The sequence below is a fragment of the Bos indicus x Bos taurus genome, chromosome X (genome assembly GCF_003369695.1).
Source record: "Bos indicus x Bos taurus breed Angus x Brahman F1 hybrid chromosome X, Bos_hybrid_MaternalHap_v2.0, whole genome shotgun sequence".
Lineage (NCBI taxonomy): Eukaryota > Metazoa > Chordata > Mammalia > Artiodactyla > Bovidae > Bos > Bos indicus x Bos taurus.
The window spans coordinates 57,055,046-57,082,068 of record NC_040105.1 but is presented as its reverse complement, the minus strand read 5'-3'; the positions used below and the strand labels follow the sequence as shown (position 1 = coordinate 57,082,068).

General features: G+C 47.8%; 1 protein-coding gene and 1 pseudogene across 6 annotated transcripts; both read right to left on the bottom strand.

Moving 5' to 3' along the window:
* Positions 1–56: 56 nt before the first annotated feature.
* On the bottom strand, positions 57–21,585 carry GRIPAP1 (GRIP1 associated protein 1). Of its 6 annotated transcripts, XM_027533698.1 has the most exons (27): positions 21,490–21,546; positions 20,809–20,931; positions 19,256–19,322; positions 19,052–19,113; positions 18,060–18,086; positions 17,160–17,267; positions 14,032–14,182; positions 13,042–13,226; positions 12,817–12,864; positions 12,104–12,135; positions 11,951–11,998; positions 11,714–11,813; positions 10,336–10,413; positions 10,048–10,140; positions 9,188–9,322; positions 8,707–8,802; positions 8,274–8,486; positions 8,029–8,142; positions 6,976–7,053; positions 6,796–6,891; positions 6,616–6,672; positions 6,404–6,503; positions 4,759–4,889; positions 2,656–2,778; positions 2,405–2,498; positions 1,442–1,596; positions 57–604 (listed from the first exon to the last, which is right to left on the bottom strand). In XM_027533698.1, exons 1-27 carry the CDS (start codon positions 21,529–21,531, stop codon positions 512–514), a joined length of 2,649 nt encoding a protein of 882 aa, XP_027389499.1. In that variant the 5' UTR covers positions 21,532–21,546; the 3' UTR covers positions 57–511. The 6 variants fall into 6 exon arrangements, with proteins under 6 accessions (XP_027389499.1, XP_027389501.1, XP_027389500.1 ...); XM_027533700.1 differs by lacking the exon at positions 20,809–20,931 and having other exon boundaries at positions 21,490–21,585; XM_027533699.1 differs by lacking the exon at positions 12,817–12,864.
* A 2,325-nt stretch (positions 21,586–23,910) lies between these two features.
* Positions 23,911–23,969, bottom strand: LOC113888268 (annotated as a pseudogene).
* Positions 23,970–27,023: the final 3,054 nt, after the last annotated feature.

The window sequence follows — 27,023 nt, the reverse complement described above, 5'->3', positions numbered from 1 at the left end:
ACCTCCCTACCCCAAGCACATCCCTCATAGTTGGAAAGAATCAGAGCAGACAGTGAGTGGGTGGGCCCATCTGGCCAGATGGTATTTTGGCTGCACAGCCGTTACACACACACACATTGCTAGAACGCTGAACATGGACCATGCCCCACCCAACATCCCCAATCCCAAATGCAGAGTAGCCAGGCTTCCAGACATAAATTAAAAAATAAAATAAAATTAAAAAGTGTTGGTCTCTTGGAGGGAGAGCTCATGCAGAGATGAAGGCAAAGGCCCCTGGGAGCCAGGACCAAGGAGGAAGAGAAAACCCTGCCCCTCCCCTCAGGATTCCCCACTCCCCAGCGGCCTCAGCCCTAAGACAGGGTCACTGACACCAGCCATCAGGCCTCCAACCCCTTTAACGTCCAGTCTCCCAACCTATTTGATATTGGCCCCAGCCCCCATTTTCCCACCACAGCCCAAGGGAATGGTGTCCTGGGAGCCACAGAAGGGAGTGGGTGCAGCCTGCAGGTCTTTAGCTGGCTTCTCCTGGTTCTAGGTCAGGGTCAGGGGACCCCACGCACTCCTTGCTGAGCCGCACAATTTCCTGGGACAGAACTTCCATGTCCTAAGAAACAATGGAGCCATCAGGGGTCAGAGAAGGTGGCAGGCAATGGCACCCTCACCAAGCCTGGGTGTCATTCATCTCATCCCCTCGATCTCCAGGTATGTCTAGCTTGAGACAGGAAGGTATTTGAAGAAATCCCAGAGCTCCCAGCAGTGGGCTGGGCTCAGGAAAGGTGTGTGTGCTGTGTGTGAGGGGGTGAGGGGTGCCTAGAGCCAGAGATATGGACATGGGAGTGGTTCATCTGCTGTACCCCTATCCCCACCACCTTCTTATCTACTAAATAGTGAGCTTGCTTCTCCGAGGTAGGGGCTGGACCTGTATCCTTTCTGACTTACCCTGAGACGGGGAAATACTTGGATGGCAGGGTGGGTGAGTGGACACATGGGTGGATTCATGGAAGATCCATGGTAGGCAAACAGGTGGACAGATGAAGTGTTCAGAGGACAGATGGAGGACAACAGGTGGGCAGGCAGAGGGCTGGGCAAGTGGGTGAAAGGCAAGACAAGGGGTAACTGATGATTAGGTGTGAGAGAGAGAGAGATGTCAGGAAATGGATGCAAAGATATGTGCAGATGATCAGACAGGTAGCAAGGCAGACGGGCAAATAGTTGGTGGGCTGATGGGAGAGTGGCTGAATGTGTATGACTGGATGAGTGCGTGGATACAAGGACAGAAGGAAGAGTGAAAGATTAAAACTGAGAGTGAGTACGTTGACTGGATGATGGGAAGATGAGGGGGAAGGAGCACACAGTGAATGGGGTAGGTGAAGGGGGAACTGGCAGATGACCCAGGGGCTGTGTGGCTAGACAAAGGGGTGGGCTGGTAGGCCACACTTGCCTTGTGCAAATGCATATTCTTGGTCAACTGCTCTTCCAGCATGTTCTGTAGCTTCTTGTTCATCTCCCGAAGGTTCTCGTCACCTGGCTTCACTAGGTCTCTCAGGACGCTGCCCAGCCCGCTGCGGTCTGTGTGGCCTGCTGCCACAGATACATCTGCAAGGACCCAAGCTGAGAACCACCCCCTTGGCCAAGATGGACAGAGACAGAACAGGAAAGAGGGAAACAGGGAGTAGGGGAGAAGAATGGGAGGAGCAGCCTAATGGAGGGGCAGAGGCTTTGCCATGTGAGACCCTGGCTTCACTTACTAGCTGTGCAGCCCTGAAAAATCAGGATAAGAACTCACTCATGGAAAAATGCCTATGACTGTGTACAACACAGTCAGCTCTCAGCATGGGTCAAGTGGTATTGTTCTGATTAAGGTTTAATAAAACAGGGAGAGGAGGAGGTCTGAAAGAAAGGAACAAAAGAAACAAAGATGGGGTGGGGGAAGGAAGAGGAAAAGGAGGAGAGGGGAGGAAGAGCAGGGAGGAGGGAAGGACCCTAAAAGGGCTATGTATCCAGAGAATGAAAATTTCCAGTGGTGGAACCATTTAGACAGGCAGTAGGAACAGTGAGCCATAATGAAGCGGGGCAGGGATGAGGCAGAAAGAAGGGAAGGGAGAGAAAGGAGGGGAAGAAACACAGGGAGGAGAAAGAAGAATGCGAAGGAAAGACACTCAAGATAGGAGGGTGGAGAGATGACAGAGCCTCAGACAAGAGAGAGGAACCGAGAAGAGAGATGGGGTAGAGAGGAAGACAGTAAGGTCCTGGCCTGGCTGGCTCCCTACTCCACCACCTGTGGTGTTTGCAATAACTTTGGTGAGTTCCGTGAGAAGAGAGAGGCCACAGCTCTGGATGGCAGGGAAGGCAGGGGCAGGTGAGGGGCTGGATGAGGGGTGAGGGCTGGGGAGGGAGCACTTACCAATCCGGCTGTCCATGACATAGGTCTCAATGATGGCGCTCTTCCGGCAGAGGTCCTCTGCCATGGACGCACTGCTCACCTCCAGGTGCTTCACCTGCAGGGTGGCCCAGCCCACCTCAGACCCTAAACTGCAGCATGTTTACACAGGAGGAGGGGCCTGGCCAGATACTGCCCCATCTCCACCCCCAACTCCTGCCACCCCAGCCTCCTTGCCAAGGAAGGCCAAGCAAGGACAAGCAAGCAGATGGCACCTTCTCCTCCAGCATCCATTTCTCCTGCTGCATCTCCGCCAGGCGCTGAAAGAGCTCAGCCACTTCCTCATCTGACAGCTCTGCTGGCCGTGGGGGCTGGGCCTGAGGGCTGCTGGATAAGGACTGCAGGGAAGAGTGGGGGAGAGGCCAGCCCAGGCTCAGCACTGTCACCAGGGATAGGATCCAGGACTGAGGAGAACCAAGCCGGGGGTGGGCTTTGCAACTGGGGCTGCAGACAAACTATAGACAAGTCTTGGCACCCTCAGAGACTCTGGATCCCCCTTTGCCTAAAGAGGGAGACAAGAACCATCACACCACACACAGTATAGACTTATTGAGATCATGAAGGGAGAGCCTGGGGCCCCTGAGTTCTCCCAGTTGGCAGGAGAATCAGGGGAGAGAAGAACAAACTAAATGACACCACCAGGAAGCCCACAGGAAAATCCCAAAGGTGGGACACTTTCTGCAGGTTAACTGGGCTGGTCTCTTCTACAGGATTATGTCATGAAAATGAGGGATCACACTCGATTCAAGAGATTTAAGGGACATAAAGCAACCAGATGCAACAAGTGTGCTCGAAATTGAATGCTGGTTTTCATAAAACCAGCAATAAAGGACATTTTGGGACCAACTAGAGAAATCTGATGGCACCCCACTCCAGTACTCTTGCCTGGAAAATCCCATGGACGGAGGAGCCTGGTGGGCTCAGTCCATGGGGTCGCTAAGAGTCAGACACAACTCAGCGACTTCCCTTTCACTTTTCACTTTCATGCATTGGAGAAGGAAATGGCAACCCACTCCAGTGTTCTTGCCTGGAAAATCCCAGGGACGGGGGAGCCTGGTGGGCTGCCGTCTATGGGGTTGTACAGAGTCGGACACGACTGAAGCGACTTAGCAGCAGGAGCAGAGAAATCTGATTAAGGTCAAAGTACTACAGAAGATGTGTGAGTGCTCAGTTGTATCCGACTCTTTGCAACCCCATGGAATGTACCCCACCAGGCTCCTCTGTCCATGGAATTCTCCAGGCAAGAATACTGGAGTGGGTAGACCTTTCCTCCTCCAGGGGATCTTCCTGACCCAGGGATCAAACCCACATCACTTGAATGTTTACCAATTAGGATGGTAGAAATCAGTTGGTTACTTGCAATCTTATTTAGGTTTAAAAAAAGAGAGAGGGGTCTAGAAGGGTATGAACTAAGAATTTATAGTGGTGATCTCTGGATGGTAAAGATGTGATTTCCTTAGATTTAAAAAAAAATCTTTGCTGTGTTTTTTTAATTTTTCTACAATGTATGTGCATGCATGCTCAGTTGCTTCAGTCGTGTCCAACTCTTTGTGACCCTATGGACTGTAGCCCACCAGGCTCCTCTATCCAAGAGATTCTCCAGGCAAGAATACTGGAGTGGGTTGCCGTGCCCTCCTCCAGGGGATCTTCCCAACCCAGGGATCAAACCTGGGTCTCCTGTGTCTCCTGCATTGTAGGCGGATTCTTTACCACTGAGCCACCAAGGAAGCCCCTCTACAATGTACACAAACTACTTATAGAATGATAAAAAAGTCATTTCCAAATATAAGGGTCTGGCAAGGAAGCTGACATAGACGACAATAATAAATGATAACTATGGTGGTGGTGGTTTAGTCGCTAAGTCATGTCCAACTCTTGCGACCCGTGGACTGTAGCCCACCAGGCTCCTCTGTCTATGGGAGTTTCCAGGCAAGGATACTGGAGTGGATTGCCATTTCCTTCTCCAGGGGATCTTCTTGAAAGACCCAGGAATCCGACCCAGGTCTCCTGCATTGCAGGCAGATTCTTTACTGACTGAGCTACGAGGGAAGCCCAGTGATAACTATGAATTGGGAAAAAAAAGGATCTCCTACATGGATAATGCACCTACTATGAGCCACATATTTTATGGCACCAGGAAAGGTAGAATTCGCCCAGAAATGATGAAACAGAGGGTCAGAGAAAATAATTTGTTCATCCTCCATTTAGCAACCTGAATCCAAGTTTGTGAGCTTGAAGAAAACTTGACAAGAATATATGTGTGCCGGGCCCAGAATGTGGGTAGAAGCTGGGGCTGTAGGTTCTTCCCTGCCCCTTACCCTCGCTGGAACAGTTGAGCTCTCCTTCTCCCGCAAGATCTCGCGGTAGCTGAAGGAGGAGACGCTACTGCTGTCCCCAGTCTGGGTCCGGCTTGGTGAGTTCATCTCTGAGAGAACCAGCTCCTCGAGCCCTGGGCAGAGAGGGAAGAGAAATCTGAGCCCCAATCCCCCAGGGTCCCAGGGCAGGAAGAGGCAGAAATAGATTTGACAGAGATGGAGAGAGGCAAAGAGACGCTCAGGCATGATGCAGACAGTAGGGTAGGGAAAGGCAGAAGCAGAAAAAAGAGCTGTTTCTCTAGGCAAACACACGCCAGAAGTGAAACAAAGGTGAAGATGGGGAGAAAGAGATGATGCAGGCACAAATGGGCATAAACTGGCGTATGCACTCAGATTCAAGGTACGCCATAGCTGGAGAGGGCACAGGGGCACCCACGCATGCAGAGAGAAGACCCCAGATAGACAACAAGCCAGAGCAGATGATAGAGGCTAACAGAGATGCTGGTTTAGGACACAAGTCAGAGTAGTGACACAGAGAGAAAAGATGGCGATAGACTCAGAGGCATACACCTAAATCTGACTTTCCTAATGGACAAATAGAATGTATGGCACACAGTTTGAATCTGTTTATTGATTTGTACAGCAACTTGCAACAGAAAAATAAAAGTCCTCCCTTATAAAGAGAGGTAACTTCAGGAGACTGAGTGCCTCAGCGAGACAGTGATTTGGTGAGAAATACACCCGTTTTTGACAGATCACTTGAAACACAGCCACCAAGCATGTGCCTCTGTTCCTGCAGCTGCTTCTGAGTGTCAGGGAAGGGGGCTGACACAACAAGCCAAGGGTCTCCAGCAAGAGCAGGGTGGCTGGGGAAGGACAGGCAGCAAGTTTTCTCTCACTTGTGATACAGGAAATGCACCAGAGCCATCACTGCAACTTATTTAAACAGTTTTAGGCCATTTCTTTGTTAAAAAAAAAAAAGTCTGAGGCAATTCAAATTTTTCTGTTTTATCTTCTGCCTTAAGTGGCAGAAATAATGTAGATTTTAACTGCATAATGATCACATGGCAGTTCTGCTACCTGATTGTAAGTCTGTCTCCCCAGCTCAATAGGAAACTCCTGGAGGACTGAGACTTGGGGTAGGGGGTTCCTATCAGGGACCCCAGATGTGAGTGTAAGGGCTCAGTCCATATTTACAGAACGAGAGAATGAACACAAGAGACTGAGAGACACTAGGTGAGGTGTGGGAGTGTATGAGGGGTAGTGAGGAGACAGACAGAGACAAAGACAGATGAGAGAGACCGAGGAGAGAGAGAGACAAAGGAATAGAGAGAAGAAAAGAGCAGGATGAGAAAAAGAGAGAACTAAAGAGGGAAGGCTGGGAGAGAAAGGCAGATAGAGATGAAATGAGGAGGCAGAGAGATAGAAACAGAAGAGACACAGCAAAAAGGAGAGCGAGCCCAGAAAGAGAATGCAGAGAGAGAAACAGAGGAGGGAGAGATGCAGAGACAGGGTAAAAGACAAAGTTCAAGAGGGACAGAAGACACAGGAGTGCTCTATAGAGTAAAGTACAGGAAGCAGCCCCAGCCTTCAGGCCCAGGCTACGCCTCCCCACACCTCAGCCTCCCCTGTGCTCTGGGCCCTTCACCTGAGCGGCTCTTGCTGTTCGTCAGAATGTCTTGCAGCCGCTCCTGCAGCTTATCTGCCCGTTTCCGCTCTAGGTGCAGCTGCCGTTTGAGGTCCTTGAGCTGTGGGGAAAGGCGGAAAGAAGGGGGCTGAGGCCTGGTGGGCCCACAGGTGGGGCACCACAGGGCAGGAGTGGGCCACGCGTGAACACCTCCCAAGCATGTACTGTCATACCGCAGCACTGCCCTTCTTCTCCAGGATTCGCTGCCCATCCACGGTGTCCTTCACTTCCTGTGGGAGAGAGACAGCATGGCTGCGGGTGCCAGCATGGCTGCCTGTGGTGTGCTCCCTCCCTGTCCCACCACTGCATGCTGATCCCCAGGGTGTTTCAAGGGCTCAGGAGGGACCAGGGACCTGCTTCAGGCTGTTGATGGTCTTCAGGTGACAGTCCCGCTCCTCCTGAGCCTGTCGGAGCTGCTCCTGCACACCCTGTAGCTCCTCCTCCTTGCTCTGCAAAGCAGAAGGCAGCTCAGGCCAAGGCCTGGGAAACCTCAGTCCTCCCACCAGAGAGGAATGCTGTCATACAGTAGGTACCTTCAGCTCCCTGGTGTGCTGCTCCTGACACTGCCTGAGGGCTTCCTCTTGTTCCTGTTGCTGCTGCTGCAGAGATTCCTACAAGACAAGTCCCAGGTCTGACCACAGCCCCCCAGAGAACATCACGCCCAGTGAGGAGGGTAAGGGATTGCAGTGGGCCCCTGGGTGTGCAGAGAAGACACTCCCACAGGGAACACTGGATGCAGAAGTGTCACATCAAGGACCAACATCTGCATTTACATCTTATTTAATAAAACATAACATAGCACTACTGCACGCCAGGAATGTTGTGCATGCTAAGTCGCTTCAGTAGTGTCCAACTCTTTGTAACCCCATGGACTCTAGCCCACCAGGCTACTCTGTCCATTCTCCAGGCAAGAATACTGGAGTAGGTTGCCATTTCCTCCTCCAGGGGATCTTCCTGACTCAGGGATCAAACCCACATCTTTTTCGTCTCCTGCATTGGCAGGCAGGTTTTTTACCATTAGCACCACCCGGGACTTTATATACATTACCTCATTTTATAGAACCCTCCCATAGTACCTAGACAGCAAGTATTATTGTTATCATTTTTTATGGATGTTGAAAACCGGCCACAGAGAAGTAAATAACTTGCACAAGGCCACACAGCTATAATAGAAAGCAGCCTAGCCAGGATTCAAACCCAGGCAAACAACTGGCTCCAGCTTGTATGTTCTTTACTGCCATGTGACACAGCCTCTTATGTACTATCATCAGTTTTCCAAAAACTGGTAGTAAAAGTTGTGGTTGGAACAAAAGTAGAATGATTGTATTATAATAAATTCCTGACAGAAGCACAATGGAAGAAGGAAGAGGTGCCTTTTCAAATCTGCACCGCTGACATTCTGCCCTACTGATTGATGACCATGCCCCATTCCCCTCCAGAGGGGTGCTGTTGAGCCAGGAAGTGCGGTGAGGATGCTCAAGTCCAGAGCATCTCAGAAACTTCCAGGGCCTGACCACTCCTGGTCCCTTGGTTTGCCATGGGTACCCTCTCAGCCAGCCTCTGAGCGTCCCCAGGCACCAACTCACCTCAGCCTCCTTCAATCGCCGTTCAAACCAGCCCTTGGCTCCATCCATTGAGTGTACCTGAGCTTGAAGTTCTTCTACCGTCTGCTGAAGAGTCTCCAGTTCCCGCGTTCGGGCCTGTGAGAGAGCAGGCCACCATGGGCCAGGTGGAGAAGTGGGAACCTCACCCATGCCACCCCCTGGCCCATCAGCAGTGCTTCGCTCCCCAGGTTTTAGAGGCAGAAGGGCACCATCATCTACCCACCCACCTTCTCCTCACGGATCTGCCCACGCAGCTCCTCCTCCTGCCGCTTCTTGTCTTCGTGCAGCTCACGGAGCTCACGCTCGTAGCGGGCCCGCACCCCCAGCACCTCCTTCTCATGCCGTAGTCGCACTGCTCCCAGCTCTTCCTTGTGCTGGGACTTCTCCTGCAGCGTCTCCATGGCCAGCTCATCCAACATAGCCTTCCGCTTCTCAGCACTCTGGTGGGCAGGCAGGAGGACGCCAGTCAACCTCCTCTCCAAAACCAAGTAAGGGCAAAGGAACAAGCCAAAGTGCACCTCTTCCCCAGCCTCACTGACCAGGCTAAGCCACCCACCCCTCCTCATAGAAGTGGCTACTTTATGCCCCCTCCCATTTCCTTGGGTTGGCCCACATCACCTGTGCCCCTACAGTCTGGGCGACCCCCTCAGTGTTGCCCACCTTCCGAGCCTCCTGTAGTTCCTGGATCAATTGCTCCTTCTCCTGCCCGAGTTCCTGGAGTTGTTCCAGCAGCCGACTATTGGCCCGCAGTGACTCCTAATGCAGAGACAAAGGGAGTGAGTTTGATAAAGAGCCCCCAGGAGGTGCTGGTCACCCAAGATACGTCTGGTCAAGTGAGTGATGGTCTCTCCGTTTCTAGATTAGAAACATGCAGAGACCCCTAGCTGCTCCTCAGCATTAATTCTCCCACCATTATTCTGGTTTCTATTATGGAATCAGATTGGCTATCTTAACTAACTGAAGAGGCTCAATCTCAAGTGAAATGACTTGGTCCGAGACACACTGGTGCTAATAAGCTCGGACGTCATACTGGAATCCAAGTCTGCCTGACTCCATGGTCTTCCCACCGCACCTCATGGGAAGTTCCACTAAGCCAGAACTAGGGAACTAGGGGGAGACAGGTGCAAGCCAGAGGTGTCACCTGGAGCTGGCAGTTCAGGTCATCTTTCTGTCCCATGAGGTCCTCATACTGAGTCTGCCGCTGCTGCAACTCAGCTGTCAGTCCAGCAGTTTGTTCCCGGAGCATATTCAGTTCTTGGGTCTTTGCTGTTTGGATCTGGAAAGAATGGTGGAAATGGGAGTGGAGTGAAAGAGGCCCCAGGGGCAAGTCACGAGATGTTCCCAGGGAGACAGGGAGAGAGGTGAAAGGAGAGCCAGGAGGAGAGAGAGAATTTCAAAGAGAAAATCAGTCAAAGTGATCAAGAGGGGATTGGACAAATGTGGTATATTCATTCAATGAAATAGTACACAGAGATAGCAAAACAGATTAGTGCTACATATGGATAAACCTCACAGATAGAATGCTTCAAGAAAGAGGCCAGACATAAGATTGGGTGTCTGATTCCATTTACATGAAGTTGAAGAACAAACAAAACTAATCTATGTTGCTAAACGTCAGACAAGTGCTTATTTTGGGGAAGTACTGACTGAAAAGAGGTAATAGGGGCCTCTGGGATGCTGAAAATGCTCTATATCTTCCTCTGGGTGGTGGTTGCACGGAGATAGATAAATATACAGACAGGAACAATTCACTGAATGTACACTTAAGATTAGTACACTTCTTGGCTTTTTACCAGTGAGAAACTAGAATATAAGAAAAGCAGAGATGGGGGACCAGAGAGAAGAGGGGTGGAAGCCGAGAGAAAGAAGCTGAGAATGAGATAGAAGCAGAGGCAGGAGAACAGCATGAAGTCCAGGCGACCCTACCCCAATGTGGATCACAAGCAGAGGGAGATGGGGGAACTAGGGAGGGATCAGCATGGGCTCCCATGTATCCTGTACCTGCTCCAGGGCAGCCAGGCTAGTTCTCAGAGCATTATTCTCAGTCAAAAGTCCTTCTACTTGTTCCTGTGCATCTGCACTCTGGAGGGACACCTGGCCCCACCCCACAACAAGTGAGAGTGGGTCCAGAACCGGAAGACAGGACCTACCCGCAGCCAAGAAAGAAAGGACACACCCACAAGAACCACGACCAGGGGAAGCAGGACCCCTGGGTCCTTGCCTGCCTGCACAGTACCCGCTCAATCTGCCCTCACCCCCACCTCCCCAAGCCCGCTCAGTACAATATACCTGATCCTGTAGGGCTCGCAGAGCTGCCGCATGCTCCAGGCGCTCCCCTTGCCGCTGATCTCTCAGCTCTGCCAAGCTCTGTAGGGACCAGGTCAGGGGAGCCCATTCCAGACCTCAGCCTCCCCTGGGGTACGTATAACCATACAGACCTCCTCTATGGAAGGGGGAAGCATGTTGCCAGCACTTGAGGGTCTGGGGCTACCCAGCTATCAGCGATCTCAGGCTCACCCACACTCTAGGTCATTATCCCAAGGGGCCTCACACACCCCTGTATACATCCCAGTCCTAAGCACCTCAGAAAACACCTACAGTCCTAGGGATCTCAAATTCACTCAGCCCCCAATCATGCGAGGTCTCATGCACTCTCACCCAGAGTCCAGCACAGGGGCCTCAGGATTCTCAGACACACTCAACTCCCAGGGACTACAGCTTTACCCAGACTCCTGACCCCAACCCCCAGGGGTTTTAGACACATGCAACTCCCATGTCCCTAGTCCCCAAGAGTCTCTGACCCATCCAAACTCACAGCCACAGATCCTTCAAGTTTCAAACTGATACAACTGCATAGTTTCCAGCTCCTGGTGAGGTCTCAGACCGACACCTCATCTGCCACTCCTGCCCCCAGTCTCTGGGGATCTTCAGACCCAGCTAACTGAAGACCCAGCTTTATCTAGACTTCTGTCCCCAGCTCCGAGAGGTCTTAGACTCAAAGCCACTATATCCCCCAGTCCAAGGGACCTCAGACACATTCACTCTAAAGGGAAGCCTGGAGACATTAAAGTCACCCAGCCCCACACCCTTAGGAGCCTCAAACCTCCCCAGACTTTTGCTCCAATCTCTGGATGTCTCAGACTCACCAGTTTTTTATCCACAGTCCCCAGGAGTCTCAGGACCACCCAGCTCACATGATCCAAATTCCCAGGTATCTCAAGACCCAACCCAGCTCCCAAGCTCTGAAGGTTTCAAATGCACTCAGCCTCCAGGGCCAGCTGTGTCCGTAGTTCTAAAAGTTACCTAGCCTCCAGAGAGTTCAGACTTGCTCCAACTCCTGGTCCCAGTCCAGTGACCACAGATTTCTTCAGATTCCTATCTCTAATACCCCAGCAATTCAGATTCATCCACACTTGTGGCACACAGAGCCCTAGTCCTCAGCCCCTCTGAGATTTTTGATTCATGCCGAGTCCTAGCCCAACCCCTAGGGCTCTCAGGGTTCCCAAGTTTCCATTTTCCTAACTCCTAGGGGGTCCAGGACGCATTCAGTCCTTATATTTCTAACACAGGAACTATCAGACTCCCCAGCTAGCCTCCACGGACCTCAGAGCTGCCCAGACTTGCAGCCCCGTCCCTGTCCCAGTGATCTCAGAAACCAGCCCCTCACCTGATTGGCAGCCTCGAGCTCCTGCTGCAGCTTTTGAGTTCGAGCCAACTGGGCTTTGAGATCAGCCTCCTTCCGCTGCTGTAACTCCTCAATCTTGTTCCTGGGGGTGATTGGTGGAGGGGGGGACACGCTGACCACAGCCAGAGGCCCAGTCTCCTAGTTTGGCCCCAGGATCTTCGGTTAATCATGCTGGGCACTGCCATATTATCTACCAATATTCCCAACCCTGGTAGTTACCGGCTGTCATTGAATAGTGTCTCCTTTTCTGTCTGCAGACGGCAAAAACTAGGCACAGAAAGATAGATGTATATGGATCAGTTCCACTAGTCAAGCTCCTCCCTAGTCCCCCCCAAACCCCTTCCTCCCCAGCTCTGAAAAAAAGAAATTTACCTTTCTTGTTTCTTTTTCAGTTTCTCGGAGAGCTGAGGTTGGGGAAGGGGTTACAGACAAGTGATAACAATGAGAATATTATTAATAAAGACAAAAATTAACTTCATGTTTACAGACACTTTCCACTAAGGCCTTTCTGGAAACTGGGATTTACTTATGTTACCTCACGGAATCCTCAAAACTGTCCTGAGCAGTGAACACTACTGGCTTTACAAATGGGGAAACAGTCTCAGAAGGGTTAAGTAATTTGGTTGGGCAGCTGGTCGGCAGCAAAAATGTGACCTCCACCCAGCTCCTCTGGCTCCAAAGCCCAACATATGCCCCCAATCTATTGACTGATGGCCACATCATAGAATAGCTAGGCTGGGAGTCCTGGAAAGCAGGATCATAATTAGCTGCCTCACCACTGGGTCTCAAGTCCCTGAGAGCCAGCAGTCTATAAATGCTTGGATGGATGGATGGACAGATGAATGAACAAGCAGAGCTGGGAGGACACAGAAGGATGGGATGGGACCTGCCAAGCACAAGACACAGAGGGACATTAGCCCATATCATATTGAAAGCATATCTGTGACATAAATGTGTGTCTCTGCATTTCACAGATGATGAAATTGGGCTTTGAGGAGATAATCTGCCCCTCTATCCTACTAATGGAAGCATGGCAGGCAGGGAGTGGGTGAAGGCAAAGTCCAGGGAAAGCTTAGCAGCCCCACCTTAGCAAGTTCTTCCTGCAACCTGGATGTTTCAGCCTGCTTCAAGGTCTGCCAGAATGGATGAGGGAGGGAATTGTTATCAGCAAGGCAGGAGGTAGGACCTGTGCCTTTCCCTGCCCTCCTAATCCATCAGCCCACAAGATGGTGATGTCACAGACATTACCAGGCAGAGGCAGGGCATCCACCTGCCTTCTGGCACCCCAGCCCCAACAGACCCAGATTCACCTCCAAGCCTTGCAGTTGCTCCCAGAGCAATCTCTTTTCCTCCTTCTCCATCTCCCATTTCAGCTCCACTTCTGCCAATGGCATGGGGGCCACAACAGGGGAAGCTGGGCCCCCTGGGGGGTCCCCTTCACCCTCACTGGCAGCTGGGGGCCTTCCAGCCTCTTTCCCATAGCGCTCCTGCAGGGCTAGTGGGCAGAACAGACATATGATGGATGAGGTAGTCTTTGAAGACCCCTGACTCACCTCAAATAGAGGGAGCACTGGCAGCAGAAACCCTGTTCCAATGGTCACAAGCCTACAAAATCAAGGTTCAGCCCCCACTTCTCACAAATCTTTTAAGCCCCACCAACCACAGAAATCCTATCTACCATCAAATCAGCCCAAGTTAGTTTCCCAAGACCCAATTCCATCCTTAAGCCCCACCCAGTCCTCCAAGGTGATGGTGATACCCACCCTCCTCCACTTACAGCTGAATCCTTCTACAACCTCTAATCCCCAGCCACATTCTACAAAGTCTCCCTTCTGATCACCAAACTATCACCTACCACCCTACAAGCCCCAGCTGCTCTCCAAAAGTCCACATATCAGGACACTCCCACACTCGATGAAGCTTTCTTTCAGCTTTCATCCCAGACCCCACTGACAACTTGGGCTCAGAATCTTCCTAACGTTCCTGCCTTCCCTTTCTCCATTTAGCAAACATCTCCTTTCTGATGTTCAAGCTGCTAATCTGTAACACTTTCTAGGTATCAGGTGCTGAACTAAACTCAGAAAGATTATCACCTCTTATCTCTATTACAATTTTCCAGGTGCATGCACTTGGTAGATGACAAAGCTTTGGCTCAGAGAGGTGGAATGGCTTGTCCAAAGTCATAACACTGCTTCACGGCAGGGCCAAGCCTGATTCTGAAGCCTGTCCCTTCTCTGAGGGAAGATAACACCTGACTCAAGCCCCAAGGTCCCCACATTACCAGCAGGGTGTCCACACACCTGCCACGTTCTTCTGCAAGGCTGTGTTCTCCGCCTGCAGTCTCAGTAGTTCCCCATCCACAAGGCTCCCAGCTTGGGCAGCCCCTTCTCTGGCAGCCCCAGCCTTCAGTTGCTGGTTCTCCCGCTCCAGCTGTTCCATCTGGCTGCAGAGCTAAGCAGGGGACAGGTGAGGTGGCAGAAAAGCAAAGAATCAGAACAGCATTTGCTGAAATATACATAGCACTTGGCCAATGTACTTTACAATTCATTTAGTTCCCATAACACCCTTGTGATGTAGAGGCTACACAGATAAGGATACTGAGGCACAGATGTTAAACAACCTCACACAGCTGTGAAGTGAAAGAGTAACAGAAGATTTGAGAATACTGAGAACAATTTTCCACCTGCCCACATCCAACCTCACAGTCACAATTCAAGACCTCAGGCTCCTCTACAAGTTGCTGGTCCCAGATGTCAACATGATGGATGGCCCCACTGCCAGCCCTCTTCTGTGAAGCAGTCTGCATCTGGGAGCCAAGGCACCACAGACAGCTTTCAGAGCATTTCCAGGGTCAGTATTGCCCACAGCTCCCTATCATTAGCCCTGGGAGAGCTCATGAAGAATCCAATGCAAATCAAACTAAGCCAGCCCCCTGTTCAACTACTGGACAGTAGACCTGACAAGATCCTTTGTCCCCATTTTCAGATGAGAATACTGAGGCCTACAGAGAATTTTTATTTTATTGTCTGGCATATTTTCTACCCAAAGCACCATTTCTTTCATATGACTGGCTTTTTTGCAACCACCAGTGCTCTGCTCAAACGTCACCTTTCAAGTAATATTCCCCAACACAGAAACAATAATACTTGCTAGCATGGCGTTTTGTTCACTTCTTTCTTACTTAGCACAAACTATGATTAAATTTACCTAGTATGATTTTAATTTCTTACATCTCTGAAAAATTTTGGATCATAAATTGTGATTCACAATTAAATTTTATTTCATAACATAGGGTCACAAGCACAGATTCCAAAGCCAGACTGCTTGCACGTGAATTTCTACTCTGCCATTTGATCTTGGCACAAATTTTTTCATCTCTCTGGGACTGTTTTCCTGATAGTAATGATATCTCATCATTTTGCCAAGAGAATTAAACGAGTGAATAATGTAAAGCACAACTAACAGGACCTACTTATTCAGTCGTGTCTGACTCTTTGCAACCCCATGGACTGTAGCCCGCCAGGTTCCTCTGTCCGTGGGATTCTCCAGGCAAGAATACTGGAGTGGGTTGCCATTTCCTTCTCCAGGGGATCTTCCCAACTCAGGGACTGAACCCAGGTCTCCTGCATTGCAGGCAGATTCTTTACTGTCTGAGCCACCAAGCAAGTCCATAAATAGGACCTGGTGGTGGTTTAGTCGCTCAGTCGTGTCCAATTCTTGCGACCTCATGGACTGCAGCCTGCCAGGCTCCTCTGTCCATGGGATTCTTCAGGCAAGAATACTGGAGTGGTTTGCCATTTCCTTTTCCAGAGGATCTTCCTGACGCAGGAATCAAACCCAGGTCTCCTGCATTGTAGGCAGATTCTTTACCACCTGAGCTATGAGGGAAGCCCGAATAGGACCTGGCACACAGTAAATTCAATATAACTGTCAGCTATCGGTGCTATTATTTGTCTACTATAGTACCATTTTTTCTCCCATTCCACTCCCAGAAATACAAGCTACCCAAGGAAGACTATTCTGTGCTACTTAGAACTATTTCCAGAACACAGAGCACACAGTGGGGGCTCAGTAACTATTTGTTGAAGGAACAACTGAGCTGAAATATCTTGGCAAATAAGTGGCAGAGACAGGCCTTGAACTCAGGCCTCCCTGTGAGCACTTTTAGCTTCTAGGAGGAGGAGGGGGAGTGTGAAGGAGGTTCTATACTTGGCCCAGTGCCTAGCTCAGGGCAGGTGCTGAGAAACACGAGCTGGATTTCTGGAGGAATAACTGCCCCAGCTCACCCAGCAAGAACCATGATACCGTTGAGGCTGGAGGAAGGCAGCAGTGAAAAGTGAGGCAATGATGTCAGCTGTCATGTGAGCACCAGGGGTTCTGAATTTTGGGGGACAAGGACCCACTGGGAGGTACTGTGGAAAGGAGCAATGTGGTAAGATCTGCAGGTCAGAACTCTTTAGACCAGGCCTGGTACAAGAAGCTGGAAGTGAGGAGACAGCAAGGAGGCTGTGGGAATAGAGCAGGTAATAGGTGGTAAGGGCTGAGGCAGGGCAAGGCCATAGAATAGATATAAACCTTTTAAATAGTCAAGAAATATTTTAGAGGGAAAATGAACTAATAAAAGAGTATTATCAGCAGCTAACACCAACTTAAGCTGATACTATGTGCAAGACTGTTCTAAGTGGTTTGCAGACATTAATTGATTCAGTTCACACAAAAGCCCTGCCAAGCAGGTACTGCCATTATCAGCTTTTCCATTTTAACATTTGGGAACCAAGAAACAGGGAGCTTAAGTGAATTGTTTAAGGTTACAGTTAGTAAAAGGCAGAGCCGACAGTTTAATCGAGGCCTTCTGGATCTTTACTATTACTTACTAAATTGCCTCTGGTATCGTACCTGCATACTTGCATACTCCATACTGCGTACCTGCATACAAACATACTTTGCTTTGTTTTCTTTTTTGAAGTCTCGAGCCCTACATTCTCAGGTAGAGCCTTGGAAATACCTATTTTGTTGCCATGAGACTTCTCCCCTTAAAAGACATTAAAAACTTAGAAGAGAAAAGGGAAGCAGCTTAAACATCTTTCTATCACATACTAAGCATAAGAATTTTACCTAAGACCCCCCAATAACCTGGGGCTGCATAGCACCAGCCCCAAAATATACACCAGGAGAGTTGAAGCTCAAAGAAAAGGAGTGACCTGGTCAAGAACCAGCTGACATTAAGGCCTGCAGCCTTCTAATCCCAGCAGTGAGTGGTCCCATCTGTCAAACCACTGCCCCCCAACACAGTTCCAGGCTGTGTTTCAGCACCATGGACAGTGAGTCAGGGCCAGCCTCTGTCCAACCACCCTCAGCAGCCCTCCAGCCATAACCCATGTCATCCCTACCCCTCGCACCCCCCCTCAATTATCCAGGGCACCAGCACCTTGCTGAACTCGGCCATAAGCGTGCTGTTCTGCAAGCGGAAGTCCTCCTCCTGGCTATGCAGCTTTGCCTGAAGCATCTCATTTTCACTCAGCAGCCCCTCGACTTCCTGCAGTGGCAGATGTAAGCCAGGTCTCCAACAGGGGTAGAAAGGATGGAGCAATAGGGCAAAGAAACAGAAATGGAGAAAATGACATTGAGGGGAGAACACAGGGTACAGAGAATGAGATGGGTGAAATCAGGAGATACAAGGGGAAAGAGAGATATAAGGAGGAATAAAAGAGGAGATAGGGAGGGAGAGAAAGACATGGGAGTGAATGAGAGTAAAAGAGGGGTATATAGAAATTGGAGAGAAAGAAAACAGATATGGGGAAAGGAGGTTAGAGAGAAAGGAGAGAGGGATGGGGAGGGGGAGAGAGAGAAAAAGAAAAGGTAGGATGATGGAGAGATAGGAACAAAGAGATCAACAGAGGGAGAATGGAACAGAGAGAGGGGGTCAGGGAAAGAAATGAACCAGGAAGAGAGAGGAACAGGGGAGTGAGGAAAAAGGAGTCAAGAGAGACAAAGAAAGGGAAAGAAGAAATGAAACAATGGCAGAGACAGGAACAGGTGAGGGAAAGACAAAGAGAAGGTTGGGGAGAGAAACAAGAATCCAAGAAGAACAGGAAGACAGAGACAGTGAGAGGCTCAGAGAGGAGGATAAAGAAAAAGGGAGAAAGACACACAGAGAGACAAAACAGGAACACAAAAGACAGACACAAAAGCACATGGCTGGGAGGTAGTCACAGATGCAAGTGCACACACAGAGAAAGAAAGGCCAGTGCAAGGAGATCCCAGCATACCGAAACATCCCCTCTAAGGCAGTCTACCAGACACATTTACCCGCCAGGGGTCCCCTTACCTGAGCTTTCTTGCTCTTGCTCAGTGCCTAAAGGTGAGGGGCATGGGAAGAGAGATAAGGTGAACAGAGATGGACTCCCTCACTAGGGTATGGAGAGATTGTGGCAAATGTCAAGGGGACACAATGATAACAGGGGTTGAGGGATGGGGGTGTCTATAACCACAGAACTCACACAACAATTTATAGCTCAAAGGAATGGAGTGAGTATGGAGCACCCTGCTTACACCCTTTCCTTTAAGCTCTTGAGCTTTTCACGGGTCATAGTATTTAACCCTTCACAGGCTGGATCTCTGGGCTCAGAAATTATGGCTTCATTGCTACATCTGTCCAAACATGTCTATGTGGATCCCTCCAAAGAACCATGGAAACTGCTGTTCCTCTTCTGGGCAGCTGAGGACACTGCCAGTTTGGGAAATCAGCACCCCATCAAAGAGAGAGAAGCCCAGCTTTCTGACTGCCAGACTTTCTGCATTCTGTATTCCTTCATCTAGCAAATGTTTGTGGAGCACATACTATGTATAATTGTGCTATGCTTGGGGACAGAGCAGTTAAGAAAGAGACAAAGGAGGGCCTTGAATGCCTTAAGCGGCCATGACAGGTTATATGCTATCTCACCTTCAAAGGATCTGAGAGGTAGGTTTAGTCTCACTTTACCAACAGGACCAGGACGGGGTGGGGAATAGGAGCACAAGGCAGGAATGTGAGTAGGGGACAGAAGGCAAAGTCAAGGTGACTTACTGATAATTTGATTATTTTGAATAAGTAGTTGAAATTAAAAATGAAGTAAGAGTAAACTAAAATTAATCAATAAATTAAACAAAATTAGATAAAATTACCAAACAAAGGAGATTTCCACGAGAAATTTCTGAATGACTGATGACAACATGTAACATTAGGTTACATGCTGGTTCACTGCAGGTGCTCACTGGACAAATGAATGAGTCAGATGGCTACAGGGAAACTTGGGTGAGTGAGTAGGTGGAGGGAAGTACCTTCTGAGCTTTGCTGAACTCCTTATCCAGGTAGGCAACCTTCTGTCGAAGACTGGTGAGTTCTGGTGTGGGGAAATCAGGGAGTCTCAGCTTCAGTCAGTGGTAAGGAGCTGAAAGGTCTTCCTGCCAGGCCTCTGAGGTATTTTCCCCCTTGGCCTCTGTCCCCCAGAGCCACCCCCATCTAATGAGACCCTCTTGGCTCACCAACACCATTCTTGCGTAGTTCATCTGAAAGCTGGTAGTTGTTTGTCCGGAGTTCTAGTAGCTGAGCCTGAGAGGGAAGCATGGAGGGAAATGATTTGGCAGGAACGTGCCCCCTACCCTCATGAGGAGGGAACCAACCCTCTGAGCCCCAGAGACCCTGTTGCCCTTCTTGTGCCTTTTTAATCACTCTTAAGACCTGTGCCTCACATGTTAAGACCACTTTTTTAAGCAGCCAAATCACAATGAAAACATCACTACTGTAATGCTTGGCTCATGATGTTATTTCCTCACTATCAGTCTGAGACCCAGTAATAAATATAAAACGTTGGGGAAAAAAAAAAGACCTGTGCCTGCTGCATCCCAAATGAGTCCAGCCACTCAGCCCCTGTCCCACCTTCTCCAGTTCTACCTTTGACCACAGCCAGCCTCGAACATCTCCCTGCTGCCTCCACCTCTCCCCTTTCAGTCCAACTATGACTCCAGGCGATGCCACAGTGCTGACCCAGTCCATCTCTTGTTCCTGTGTGTTCCATGGCTCTCCGTGCCCTCAGGATGAAGTCGGCTTCCTCACCCTGGCTGGCCTCGTCACACACTAAACACTTTTCAGTCTTCTATCAGAGGTGCTGTCTATCCTCTTGGCCTGAATAGGGGGCAGGGGACTGCCTTCTTCCCTTTTTCCCAAGGGAAGAGGGCTTGGTATTATGACCAATTTCACTGAGTAAAAACGGACTGCCTGGGGTCCCCACAAGCAAGGCTCTCAAAATGTCCAGATCCCTTTCAAGAATCGAGGACAAGTGAAGTATGGGGCATTCCAAACAGCATATCCCTACCTATCAGCCCCTCAGGGCACTGAGGCCAGTTCTTCCCAGAACAACCATCCCTTACAGCACCAGGACCTTTCCCTCTCTCCCATGGCACTAGACTCCATTCCTGGGTGGTCTGCTAAAGGGGAGAGGGCTTGGCCCCTATACAACCTTTCCTGCCCCTGTCCACTCCTGGACCCTCTCCTCCTGATCCAATGAGAACACCCCTGGCACCCACTTAAGAGTCTCTATCCATCAGAGTCCAATGGTTTTCCCTTCACTCATGACTAATGGAATCAATCTTCCTCACTCAAGGGTCTCCTACACCCCTCAAGATCTCCCCAGTCATGATCCAATGAGATGAACCTATACCCTTCAGGGTTTTCCCCCCACAAGGCCTTGGATGGGTTAGGTGGATTACCCTTACTCACATAGGATAACCCTTATGCACAAGTTACAAGGGCCTTCCCCTTTTATGGTCCAATTATCTCGCCCTTCCACCCTCAGGGTCCTTCACACAGTGACAACTGGTTTCCTTCATTCAAGGACCAATGGATTATCTGTCTTCACTTGGAGTTCCTTCTGTCCTCCCACAGACCCTACACAGGGTTTCCCCCCTTGAGTCTGCCCACGCACAAAATCCAATGGTATTCCCCAGTAAGGAACTATGTCAACAAGGGTCCCCTTTGGCCTTTCATCCCATCTCAGAGCCCCACCAAAAGAATCAAGTGGTCAGAATACTCAGGGTACCTTCCCAGAGCCCGGTGATCTCCTCTCCACGTGGTCCAAGGGTATCACTCTTTCACCTCCTCTGGTTCTCTCTCCAACAAGGATTAATGGTATTACCCATTCAGGGCCTTCATCACCCCAGCCCTAATGGGATCACCCCTAATCATCCAATGGTACCACCCCTTGCACAGAAGCTCCACCTCCCAAGAACAATGACAACATGTGGGGTCTTTCCCCAGTGCCCTGACATAGTGGTATCTCCCACAAAAATGTCTACCTCCCACCAGTAATGGTATTGCCTTCTCCAGGGCTCCCCCCACCATGACGCAAACAACCCAACGCCTGCTTCCTTCCTCTCCAGGCAAAATGGTTTCGCCTTCTCAGGATCTCCTTCCCTCAAAGCTCAGCAATATAATCGCCCACCTAGGGTGTCTCCCAAAGGTCTCGTCCCCTCCAGGTCTCAGTAAGGTATCACCCACGCTAGATCTCTCTTCCACCCACAAGGCTAACAGAATCCAACCGCTGAGAGCCCAACAGTCTCTTAGAATCCAGTAGTCTCACCACTCGGAGCCTCAGTTTCCCTTCTCCAGACCTCTTAGACTCAAGGTCCATCCCAACCAACCCCTGTTCAAAGCCAGTGGCACAATCTCTCTCTTCCCCGCACCCCCGTCGCCTAGCCTGCTTTTCCTCGCCGAGCGGTACCTGCATCCGCTGAAACTCCTCTTCAGACAGAGCTTGCGCCATGTTCCTCCCCCCCACCCCCCCAACAGCTTTCTGCGCCGACGCGGTTTGTCTCTCCTGTCAGTAGAATTGGGTCGGACCAAACCACCGGTCAGGAATAGAGGGGGAGGAGTCTACTCCGGAAGTTCAGCGTTTTGGAAACCGAGACAAGAGAAAAAAAACTGGCCGGTTAAGTGAATTGCAGTTTAGGATTTTACCAGAATCCAGGTCATTAGATTTGGTTTTTGAGCTATCATTAGACTACTCATTGTGATGCGACACTGTGACATTCCTGTGTCATGGGACTCGTCGCTAGGGAAGTGTTTGCCGACCGAAAATCGCGCTTCCGCGGTACTCCTTTAAGGAAGATGGTCGGCTTTACAGTGGAAATGAAAGCGGAAGCTTTGCGCGTGTCTTGTTCCGGCCCTCCTCCGGGTGACCCCAAAAAGGGAATCCCGTCTCTTGTGAAGCCCTTGGCGTGTTTGTTGTTTGTTTTTGTTTTTTTTTAAGATTTGACGCTGATTTTTTTTTTTTTTTTAAACATGATACTGTTAGGTAAAGGGCCCAGCCACCAATAAATTTAAAATACCTGCAAGGAAAGAATGGCAGTGAATCAAACGAGAAAGCTTCACTTAAAAAACAAAACTAGGATAGCAAAACATCAGGAACATTCAAATAAGTGTTAAAATGCATTATAAACGTCTCTTGTGCTTACCGGCCACTGCTGCAAACCCTGCCACCCAAGCACTAGTTTATATTTGGGAAAGAAAAAAATTAGCATGTTTAGCAGCAACATATCTGGTACTAGGATATGCCCTATTTTCTCTTTTTTGTCTTTTTAGTGGGGCGAGGAGAAAAACTATTTTATGCCATTTTAAATTTACAGAAAAGCAAGAATGGTATAAGGAAATGTGCTTAGTCACTCAGTCGTGTCCGACCGTTTGTGACCCCATGGACTGTAGCCCGCGAGGCTCCTCTGTCCATGGGATTCTCCAGGCAAGAATACTGGAGTGGATTGTCCTGCCCTCCTCCAGGGAATCTTCCCAACCCAGGGATTGAACACAGGTCTCTCGCATTGCAGGCGGGTCCTTTACTGTCTGAGCTACCAGGGAAGCCCATAAGGAAATTACCTGTACCCTTCTGCCAGCTTCATCAGTTGTTCACATTTTGCCACCTTTGCTTTATCATCCTGTCCTTAGATATAAAATTTTTGAGCTATTGACTTCAGCATCCATCAATGATTTCCTAACACCAACATTCCTTTGATATTTGTTAGTTACTAGTCTACTGTAAGAAAGAGCTTTCTCTTCTTCCCCATTTATGTATTTAGATCTGTACAGACTCGTTCTTATTTTATTCCATAGATTATAATCAATCACTATCATTATTTCCTTTGACGCTCAAATTGTCCCAGATTTGACCAGTGGAAGCTCCTTCAGGTTGACTTTTGTGTCCCTTTGACATGGCCCCATCATTTTTTTAAAAAAGCACTTCCTTGCTTTCTAGCATTACAAGATGCTCCAGACTCAACATTATTCCTTTTTAGCCCCAGTTGAGAAAGTGTTCATTGCTACTAGAGTGTAATTTTTTCTATGCCGTCTCAGTGTACAGAGCTAAAAAATACACGTATATGAACTAATTCATGTATACACACATATCTATTATATCTAGTTACATATTTTGCTATAGGTATATGTATTTTTTATTTTTATTTTTTGGTCATGCTGTGTGGCATGTTGGATCTTAGTTCCCTGACCAGGAATAGAATCTGCACCCTCTGCAGTGGAAGCAAGGAGTCTTAACCACTGGACCATGGGGGTAAGTACCTTTTATTTTTTAGGTATATGTACTTTAAAAACATAAGTATACTACTAATAACTTCCATTTCAACACAACACACAAGATTCATTTTAGTTTCCTCACTTTTCATATTCTTTTTTTTTCTTTTTTTTATTATTATTATTTTTTTACTTTACAATATTGTATTGGTTTTGCCAAACAGCAACATGCATGCGCCACAGTTGTACACGTGTTCCCCATCCTGAACCCCCCTCCCACCTCCCTCCCCATACCATCCCTCTGGGTCATCCCAGTGCACCAGCCCCAAGCTTCCTGTATCCTGCATCGAACCTGGACTGGCAATTCGTTTCTTATATGATATTATACATGTTTTACCGCCATTCTCCCAAATCATCCCACCCTCTCCCTCTCCCACAGAGTCCAAAAGACTGTTCTATACCTCTGTGTCTCTTTTGCTGTCTTGCATACAGGGTTGTCGTTACCATCTTTCTAAATTCCATATATATGCATTAGTATACTGTATTGGTGTTTTTCTTTCTGGCTTACTTCACTCTGTATAATAGGCTCCAGTTTCATCCACCTCATTAGAACTGATTCAAATGTCCATGCTAATCTTCTCTGTATTGTTCCAGTTTTAGTATATGTGCTGCTGAAGCGAGCACTCATATTCTTCTCCAACAGAAAGAAACCTATCTCCCACTGTCCACAATAAATTTACTTATTTGTGTAATCATAATGCACATTAACTCCAGGATTGCTTACCCATAAACTATGAAAAACAAATCTATCAACTAGAGGTCAATACTTTTTTACAGCTTCTTTTGTATTTAGATTCCTGTTGGTTTCTAGTCAAAATACTGTGTTTAACAAGACTGCCATAGCTTTAATACAATGCAGTTCCTTTTGTTTTTAATCTGATGGTAGTCAAAATACTGTGTTCAAAATTTGCTTGGCTTGGACTTCCCTGGTGGTCTAGTGGTTTAGACTCTGAGATGCCAAAGCAGAGGGTGAGGTTTGATCCCTGGGTAGGGAACTAAGATCCCACATGCCAGTGGCCAAAAAGATTTTTTAAAAATTCGCTTGGGTTAGTTCTCCCTCTCCCCAGTGCCCCTCCCCCATGAGGCTGCATGATTCATTTGAAATATGGTTAGGTTCCTTTGTTTTTGTTTGAATTCCATTTTGCCCTCCCCTCCACCTCCTTGTTGAGGTAACCAACCTATTTAATTTCTAGTTTATCCTTTCTCTTTTTTTTTCACACAAATGAGCACATGTGAAGAGAGGCAGAAATGCCACCCCAAAATATGCCACTTTGATTTGCATTGCTCTAATAATTAGCGATACTGAGCATCTTTTCACGTACCTGTTAGCCATCTGTGTCTTCTTTAGAGAAATGTCTACAAAATGTGGTACTTTGGTGTGTGACTTATTTTAAGCTGAAAAGAATCAAGACCAGCACACTGAAGAAAAATTTCTACCTCTCCTTTAACCGCATAGAAGAATTAAGATAGGTGGTCTAGCCCAGAAAGAGAACTATACCAGCGATAACGTATTATCTAAAAGACCCGGCGTGGCCAAGCAAACATTTGACTAAGAAACATCTGCTCTTACCATCCTGTGAATTGCCCTCCTCCCCTTTGAAACCTCTCTGAAGCCCTTATCCCATTCCTTAGCTCAGTTTGGCATGTAAGCCTCAATTGCCCAGCTACCTTTGGGTCTCATATTTTTATGGATATCCTGCACATACAAAATTAGTTTTTCTCCTATTTATCTGTCTTATGTCAATTTAATTATTAAACCAGCAAAGAACCTACAGAATAGAAGGAAAACTTTTCTGCTGTAACACATACATGTATATTATCTCATTTATCCTACATGAAGGGTAACATCCTGTAACTACTCTTTTGCACTTTGCATTTTTCATTTGATAATATCTTCTTTCTCCCTGTCTCAGGTACATAGTACCCCATTTTTTCAATGTATCATAATTGAACTACCCTCCTATGTTTGCCCATATAGGCGGTCTCTAATATTTTGCAATTATAAACAATGCCAAAAGGAATAACCTTATACATATATGTTTTTTAAAATTATTATCTGAGGTATATATCTTCAGGGTAAATTCATAGAACTGGGATTGCTGCATCAAAAAATGAATATCTGGGGATTTCCTTGGTGGTCCAGTGGCTAAGACTCCGTGCTCCCAATGCAGGGGGAGAGGGTTCAATCCCTGGTCAGGGAACTAGATCCCATGTGCTGCAACTAAGACCTGGTGCAGTCACATAAATTAAAAAAAAATTTTTTTTTCCATGAATATCTGGTTTTAGTTGATACTCCCAAATTCCCTCCCAAATGGGCTGTTCCAAGTTCATAACCACTATCAACGTATTTGAGTACCTGTTTCCTCACAGCCTAGCCAATAATCTGTGTTGTTCTATTTTACAATTTTCTCCAATCTCAGAACAAAGAAATGACATCTCATTGTATCCTTTATTTCTTGGAGCACACGTGGGATCAAACCCATGCCCCTGCATTTTTTTCTGTCATTTTCATCAGACTAAATAATCTGCTTGCTGTGGGAAAATTATTTCAGCCAGGTCTCTTTTTTTACTTTTTTTAATGTATGAACTTTATTGAGATATATTCTCTATTTACCTATCTACCTATTTGTATAATTCAATGAGTTCTGACAAACACATACCTTGTAACCACCACCACATCAATATATAGAAAATTTTCATTACCCTCAAAAGGTTCCTTAGTTACCCATCCCAACCCTCCACTCCATCTCAGGCAACCACTGATTGGCTTTCGGTCATGGGAGATTATATTTGTCTTTTGTAGGGTTTCATACAAATGGAATCAGACAATATATACTCATTTGCATCTGGCATCTTTCACTCAGTGTAATGCTTTTGAGATTCATCCAAGTTGTTGTATGTATCAATATTTTTTCCTTTTTATTTATAAGTAGAATTCCATACTATGGATATACCACAATTTGTTTATCCATCCTCTTAGTATAGTTTTAATTTATGTCACTCTAATTATGAGTAAAATTATGCTTTTCATATAAATAAGACCATTTTAATCTGTGAACTGTCCACATCTTTTCCCCATTTTTCTAGTGGCTTTTTGGACTTTTTTCCCCTTAATGTTCAAGAATTCTTTCTATATTGGGAGTATTAACACTATGCTGCAATATATGTTGCGTATATATTGTCCCAGTCTGTCAGTTGTCCTTTAACCATGTTTATGATTCTATACAGTCCATGGAATTCTCCAGGCTAGAATATTTGAGTGGATAGCCGTTCCCTTCTCCAAGGGATCTTCCCAACCCAGGGGTCAAAACCAGGTCTCCCTCATTGCAGGCGGATTCTTTACCAGCTGAGCCACTAGGGAAGCCCATTTATGATTCTATGAACTAGAAAATCAATGTATGCGTGCTAACCCATGTATTCACACTTATCTATAAGTATTTCTGCATCTATTCATCTCTCTATATTTTAAGATGAGCATGAATTCATACTGATGTTCCAGTACCATATGGTTCATCTTAACCTGCTCTTCTTGCTCATCTGTAGCCTGCCATTCCAACAGTGAGAAACCCAGCTCCAGCCATCCACCACCGATTTACTTAATTGTTTGATCCCAGTGTATATGGATTGCAATATCAGAATTGTTAACCTGTATTCCTATGAGAGACAACTTTACCAAAG

Bases quoted from the DNA above. Each gene is read 5' to 3' on its own strand.
- GRIPAP1 (XM_027533698.1), bottom strand. From the start codon at position 21,531: ATGGCGCAAGCTCTGTCTGAAGAGGAGTTTCAGCGGATGCAG. The intron at 12,865-13,041 runs GTGAATCTGGGT...CCATTCTGGCAG, and splicing joins AGCAACTGCAAGGCTTGGAG to ACCTTGAAGCAGGCTGAAAC. The intron at 6,504-6,615 runs GTATGACAGTAC...CTTTCCCCACAG, and splicing joins AGAAGAAGGGCAGTGCTGCG to CTCAAGGACCTCAAACGGCA.